The sequence below is a fragment of the Mastomys coucha genome, unplaced genomic scaffold (assembly GCF_008632895.1).
Source record: "Mastomys coucha isolate ucsf_1 unplaced genomic scaffold, UCSF_Mcou_1 pScaffold15, whole genome shotgun sequence".
Lineage (NCBI taxonomy): Eukaryota > Metazoa > Chordata > Mammalia > Rodentia > Muridae > Mastomys > Mastomys coucha.
The window spans coordinates 112,130,191-112,137,181 of NW_022196897.1; the positions used below are offsets into that span (position 1 = coordinate 112,130,191).

At 44.0% G+C, this 6,991-nt stretch overlaps 1 protein-coding gene across 1 annotated transcript in view; it reads left to right on the forward strand.

Annotated features, from left to right (window-relative positions):
* Positions 1-6,991, forward strand: part of Slc27a2 (solute carrier family 27 member 2) — a 37,643-nt gene that overhangs the window by 12,752 nt on the left and 17,900 nt on the right. Inside the window, exons 3-4 of the mRNA XM_031371779.1 lie at positions 501-659; positions 2,997-3,121. Coding sequence (XP_031227639.1) covers positions 501-659; positions 2,997-3,121 — 284 coding nt within the window. The remainder of the gene's footprint in view (positions 1-500; positions 660-2,996; positions 3,122-6,991) is intronic.

Consider the following 6,991-nt stretch of genomic DNA (forward strand, 5'->3'; position numbering starts at 1 on the left):
TGCCTCCCAAGTGCTGGGATTAAAGGTGTGTACCACCAACACCCGGCTTTATTTTACATCTTAAATTGAAATTTTTGAAAATTCCTCACAAAGAAGTGAGCCCAGAGTAAGAACCCAGTCTCTTCAGATCAGTACTATGTCACCTTCCTGTCTCGGAACTCAGCAGACTATGTCTTGAGTATCAAGGACAGCTTTACATGTTCTTAGGACCGGCCACCATTAAGGCTTTATGTCTATGCCCACTTGCTTTCAGCACACTAACAGAGATGGGTCAGTTAGTAATGACCATATGACCCCCACAAAACCTAAAATCTTTACTCTCTAGTGTTTTTTCAGCAATTAAAAAAAACATACACACCATGTCTGACTGCTCATCCCCCCACCCACCTTCTTGCAATTCTTTCAGCAAGGTGTGAGGGAATTTTATACACCAGAACTCCCTCCCATGCTATAAATGGCCCACCTGGCTCACCCATGCCTTCTCTTGTGTCTTTGCAAAGGCCTTCCAAAAGCTGCAACCATTAATCATCATCGCCTATGGTATGGGACAGGCCTTTCTTTAGCGAGTGGAATTAAGGCCCATGATATCATCTACACCACAATGCCCCTGTACCACAGTGCAGCACTCATGATTGGCCTTCATGGATGCATCGTGACTGGTAAGTTCAATTTCTCTACAGGTATCAGCAATTGACACACACATCTGCTCAAAGGGAAAGACAAAGCTAGCTACTTTCCCGGCTACCGGAGACAGTATTTACTTCTGCATTGATGACAAGGCCTTCCGGGTCACACATCATGAACAAGCACCTAAAATAATTTCTATCTCCCTATGCGCTAACTGTTCAATATATCTAAGAAGACATCCCTGTAAAAGGATGTATGCCTCTACCCAGGGTACTGGCTGGTTTTCTGTGTCAACTTGACACAGGCTGGAGTGATCACAGAGAAAGGAGCTTCCGTTGGGGAAGTGCCTCCCTGAGATCCAGCTGTGGGGCATTTTCTCAATTAGTGATCAAGTGGGGAGGGCCCCTTGAGGGTGGCACTATCTCTGAACTGGTAGTCTTGGGTTCTATAAGAAAGCAAGCTGAGCAAGCCAGGGGAAGCAAGCTAGTACGTAACATCCCTCCATGGCCTCTGCATCAGCTCTTGCTTCCTGACCTGCTTGAGTTCCAGTCCTGACTTCCTCTGGTGATCAACAGCAATGTGGAAGTAAGCTGAATAAACCCTTTCCTCCCCAACTTGCTTCTTGGTCATGATGTTTGTGCAGGAATAGAAACCCTGACTAAGACACCCAGGTTGAAACACTAGGTTCTTAGGTTCTGTAAGTAACTCTCCCGTGTCAGAAGCTTGCCTGTCCCTCTCCGTCAGCATCTGACTGAAGCTCCTCTCACCACTGTCCTTTCTTTGTTCATCCTTACTTCCACAGCTTCCTGCTGTCAGCTCCTCTTTCCTTCTCAGACATCACCTTCCAAATAGGAGTTGGCATCGTTCATCTCTTCAGGAGAACTTACATTGCTTTTCCTCATGGAGGTTCAGCAACATATCCCCCCCCCCTCTTTGAGAAAACTATTCCTTATTCCTTCACTGAAGTAAATTAACTTGACTTTCCTCCCATGTGATACTTCATTTTAAATAAGCCATGGAAATAGACAGGTTTATTTGAAATAAAATAGAAAGCACACATAATAATGTGTGTGTGTGTATGTGTGTGTGTGTGTGTGTGTGTGTGTGTGCGAGTTTGTGTGTCAGTGTTTGTGAATCTGAACCCTGGTGGGACAGTGTTAAAGGCAAGGCATTTAGAAGTCTTAGGCCATGCGTGTGGAACTTTTGAACACTGGGTTGGTTCCCTGATAAGCAGGTAGAGAGTCTCCTCACTGGCTCTGCCATTCTCCTTAGGAGAGTGTGGAGAGATGATGGCTGTTCCCAGACCAAAAATGAGCGTCCTTGCTAGACACTGGATTTGCTGATACCTTGCTTTTGAACCTCCAAAACTGGGAGAAATTATCTTTAGCTTAAAAGCCTGACTGTGTGTGATCATTTTTTATAGCAGCTTGAACTAAAGCTCTTGGTCCAAGCATCTGTTTATCTACTCTCATCAACTCTGAGGTCCTTTGCTGGCAACAGCCCTGGCTTCAGGAGCAAAGCTGCTAAGCATGAGGCATAGTACTGGATCTTCAAGAAGAGAGTTGTTTGGGGCCTCCAAAGCAGGCAGATAGTACCTTCAGCACCACAGACACAGGCCAGAGGAGAAAAGTGGTTTGGAAAGTTTCTTCTCAATGCTAGTCTTTGGTATATTTAGGAGTAAAAATAAGAGAATGACATGGAAAATGTGTGTGGGCTTCCTGTTGCTGCTGTAACAAATTGCCAGAAACTCAATGGCTCTCAACAACACAGATCTGTTTTCTCATTGTTCTGGAAGCCAGCTGTCTCCAGCCAGGCCATATTCCCTAGACACTGAAGACCCCTGTCCTGGTCTTCTCCACTTTTAGAGGCCGTCTGAATCCCTTGGCTCATGGTCCCTTCCTTCATCTTCAGAGCATGCCCTCCAACTCCCCTGTTTACTTTTTCCCCTCTTTAAAGAACCTTACAACTGGGTAAAGAGATGATAGTCTGGGAAAACCTGACCACGTCCTGGCCTCAGCTTAATCACATATACCGCATGCCTTGCCCCACAAGGTCATATAGTCATGACTCTGGTGGCAGTTCATTCTTTCTTCTATCCCACCCTTCCCCTTCCTCTCTCCACTTCTCCCTCCTCTTCCATCTTCTCCCCCTTCCCAGGATCCCTCTTCCTCTCCTCCATCTCAAACCTCAGATGATATTAGAACAATTCTCCATGCATCTTCTCCTCTCCCATACATTGGAGGCTCACATGGGTGATAATAAGTCTTCTTTATGCTTTGATTAAATATAATAGGCACTTAGCATGTGTTTGATTTAGCTCATTTTTAATTTCCTAATTGGAGAGGTGTTTTCTGTGCCTTTTTCTATAGGGGCTACTTTAGCTTTGCGAAGCAAATTTTCAGCCAGCCAGTTTTGGGACGACTGCAGGAAATACAACGCCACTGTCATTCAGTATATCGGTGAACTGCTTCGGTACCTCTGCAACACACCCCAGGTAACACACCCCAATGCTTTAGTATCTTTTCAAAATCAGTAAGATATTCAAGCCTCCTGGGATTGCGCCAGGCCTCTGCTGGTCCATCTATCTCAGTTCTCTATTTAGATGATGGTTGTTGTCATAGTAACATACCTGATAACACAGCATAGAGATAGACCTTGATGGAGAACAACAACTGTTCATTTTATTGCAGTTTTTATTCTCTTTCTTGTTAGGAGGTTTTGCACCTTTCCCTTCCCAGGTCCTTTTTCCTTCCTGCTTGTGAAAGCCACTGCCAGCCCCCGTTTAAGTCAGGCATTCCTCTCCTGCCTCTGTGTCTGCCTCTCATGCTGCATGTGTGTTTCTTGCCTCCCACCTTATCTGGACTATGTGACTTTTTAATAGTCTTGTCTCCTCAACATCCCTTAACCTCCCTTTAGCCACTTAGAAAACTTAGACTTGTTATTTAATGAATAAGTCTGCCTGCAGCTTTGAAACAAGCAGATTAAATCTGTTCGAGGTAACTCAGAGGGTCTTATTCTACGCCCCTTGGAGCTATCCGAATATCTTGACAGGGTGTCAGGGATTCACAAGAACTCCCCCTGCATAGTCCCTGGTAGACGCCTTGGGACCCAACCAGGTTTTCTTAACATTGCTGCTGCTGCTGTTTGGAATCTGCTAAGCTTTGGCTTTGTGGACTTATTCTGTCCCATGCAGGGTGTTTAGTGGCATCTCTCACCTTCATTCCCAGGATACGAGTAGTCCTCCCCTAGTGCTAGCCCATAATAATTACAGTGTCTGCAGATATTGTCAAATGTCCCCAAACAGACAAATTGTATCTTTCCCAAGAACCACTTGACCGAATGGTATAGTACATCCACCAGATTTTAGTTCCTTTAAGCTATTCATTCAACAAAAATCAAACTCAAAGGACCATGGAATTGATCAATCACTGTTGGTAAGCATCTGCTACATTCAGCTTACATACCCATTTGAGTCAATGTGGCAACGAACAATAAAAAAGATGAAAGGGGTCCTTTCCCTCCCCCTCCCCCTCCCCACCAAGCTTCCTCTCCTCACTTCAGTCCACCTCTGCCCAGATACCTGCTTGGCTCACTGGGAGCCCCTCCTACCAGTAACCAAGCCTGCCCATCAAGCCTGCCCATCCTATGCTCCATCTTGTTGCTGCATCTCTTGGCTTCTATCACACCTTCATGCCTGAAGGGTTGTTGTCTGTCATCCCTTCCCACTAGTGAGATTCTGTGCAAAGGCTTTCTTCCCTGGTCCCAGTGTAAAGATTAGAAACCGGCATCCCACATGCCAGCATATTTGGTTGACTGAACCTCTTAGGTTCTTGCTTTGGGAGAAAAATAAATAAATGTTTACTTGACTTGAGGAAAGCTTTTTTTTCCCCCTAAAATGTTCAAAATTACATCTTTGTTGTAATTTTTTTAATTCAACAGATGCATAAAGGTCATAATTATCTATGGGCTACAGGACCTTTTCCTTACATAATACTGGCTTTTCTTATGTAGACTCTGAATACAAAATAAGATTGTGGCCACAAAGCACATAGTGAAGAGCCTGTCACTAGTAAATGCCTAACAAATGCCATTACCAAAGCAAAACTATTGTCTGAGGTGGTTTATGCTTGTATAGTTGAATCCTCTGTATCTGTGCTGCCCAACTTCCCTTGTAAAATCTGGACCTTGCCCTGCAGAGCATTCATTTACAATGAAAAGATAGCTCAGCTTCATGTCTTCATCAGGAAATTGAACTACTAATTGAACTAATTGAACTACTCCTATGGATGTAGTTGCCTAAAAACATTATCCTTCAAAAATATTTAATTTTTTCCTTTTTAGATGTATTTAATGTGTATGTGTGTTTTACCTTCATGTATGTCTGTGCATCATTGTGTGCCTGATGCCAGCAGAGATCAGAAGGGAAAATTGGATCCCTGAGAGCTAGAGTTATATATGGTGAGCCAGCATGGGGTGCTGAGAACCAAACCTGGTTCCTCTGTAAGAGTAGCCAGTGTTCCTTAAGGCAGAGACATCCCTTTGACCCCCTCCTTCAGGAAAGGGGTGTGTATTAGTGCAAGATGTTGCTAAAACTGAATTTCAGCCCTCTAGTTTGAAACTTAGAGATGGTAAATGGTTCTCAATGAGATTCTGTGTGTTTGTGCAGGGGCAGGGGGTCACCAAGGAGGACAAAGAGAGAGAGAGAGAGACATGGAGAAATCCAAAAGCCACAAGGGAAAGTCAAGATACTTGGAAGAAGCTGAGATAGACAGAGCAGTGGGAGAGCTGCAGGGTCTCAGCTTACCTCCCTGTTGATGTCTGTCCTGCCTTTTAACACGTGTAGCCTCTACAGTCTCTTCCAGCCTGAACCACCTGAATTCTGGTAGAAACCGGACAGACTGGTGTGCACCAGTGCAGGGTGCAGAGTAAACAAAGGCAAAACAGGAGAAAGAGGGAAAGAAGGAAAGAGGGGAGGAGAACCAGGAAGGTTGGCCAGAGACAGTGCTGTGACAGGCACAGAAAGGTGGCTTCAGGTTATCTGGAAGAACATGAAAAGCATATTGAAGAAGCTGTCAAACTGCAAACAAACAGCTCTGCAGGAAGTGAGCAGAGTGTGTAGCCCAGGAAGCCTCTTGAACAGCCTCACATGGAAGGGTGAGGTAGGAAGGGTGAGGTAGGAAGGGTGAGGTAGGAGACGGGGTTTTTACATAGGGTTTGGAGCTGCAGTAGGAAGGTTTGATGGGAGGAGAAAGGCCTCTTGGGTAAAGCAGGCAGGTGGAGTCTCCCTTGTGTACAGCACATTAGGTGAACATGGACTTAGGAATTTTTTGAAGATAATGAAGACCTTTTACCTCTTAGAAGTTGCACAGAAATGAGGATGCCAAGGGAACAAGCTGCATTATCTAAAGAACTAAGAGAAGCTGGACCAGTGATTCAGCAGTTAAAACCATTTGGACCAGAGTTTGATGCCCAGCATCCACAGGATGGCTCACAGCTATCCGTTAACTCCAGTGGCAGGAGTTCTGACGCCTTTTCTATCCTCCCCTGGCACCAGGAATGCACGTAGTGTGCATACTACATGCAGGCAGAGCACTCACACATATCAAATAATTCAAATATTATTTTAAAGCTAAAATTCTTGAACTTCACAGAATAGAAACCTGAAAGGTAGGGGGAACTAATGGTAGGTCCAAGGAAGGTAAAAGCCAAGAGGCAGGTAACAGGATAAAATTCAAGGTCAGGGGTTCATTCTCTAAGAACATCTGAATTCTGACAGCAGCCTTCAGAATTCTAAGCAAAAGTCATTGCCCAGCTAGAATTCTATACCCAGCTGTATTATCAATTTGTTTTACAATAAGAATATTTTCAAACTGGGCCTTGTTGCACAGTCCTGAAATCTAAGCTACTTGGGAGTAAAGTTTAATGAATCAAGAGATAAAAATGTAAACATTTAAGTTAGAAAGGTGGAAATAGCTGGGCGGTGGTGGTGCATGCCTTTAATCCCAGCACTTGAGAGGCAGAGGCAGGCAGATTTCTGAGTTCGAGGCCAGCCTGGTCTACAGAATTCCAGGACAGCCAGGGCTACACAGAGAAACCCTATCTTGAAAAATCAAAAAAAAAAAAAAAAAAAAAAAAAAAAAAAAAAAAAAAAAAAAAAAAAAAACGGTGGAAATAAGAAAATGGTTGTCTTTCTCAGAGCTGTAAGCTAAGGGCAAAGGGCTGGGCCAGAGAAATGGAATGAATACAGTATTCTTCATTCAATTTATTCATTTCAGTACTTATTTTTATGCTGTGTACTCTTTTTCTCTCTCGCTTTTATTTTATTCTTCTTTCTCTTTCTTCCTTCCTTTGTTCTTTTTTTTTT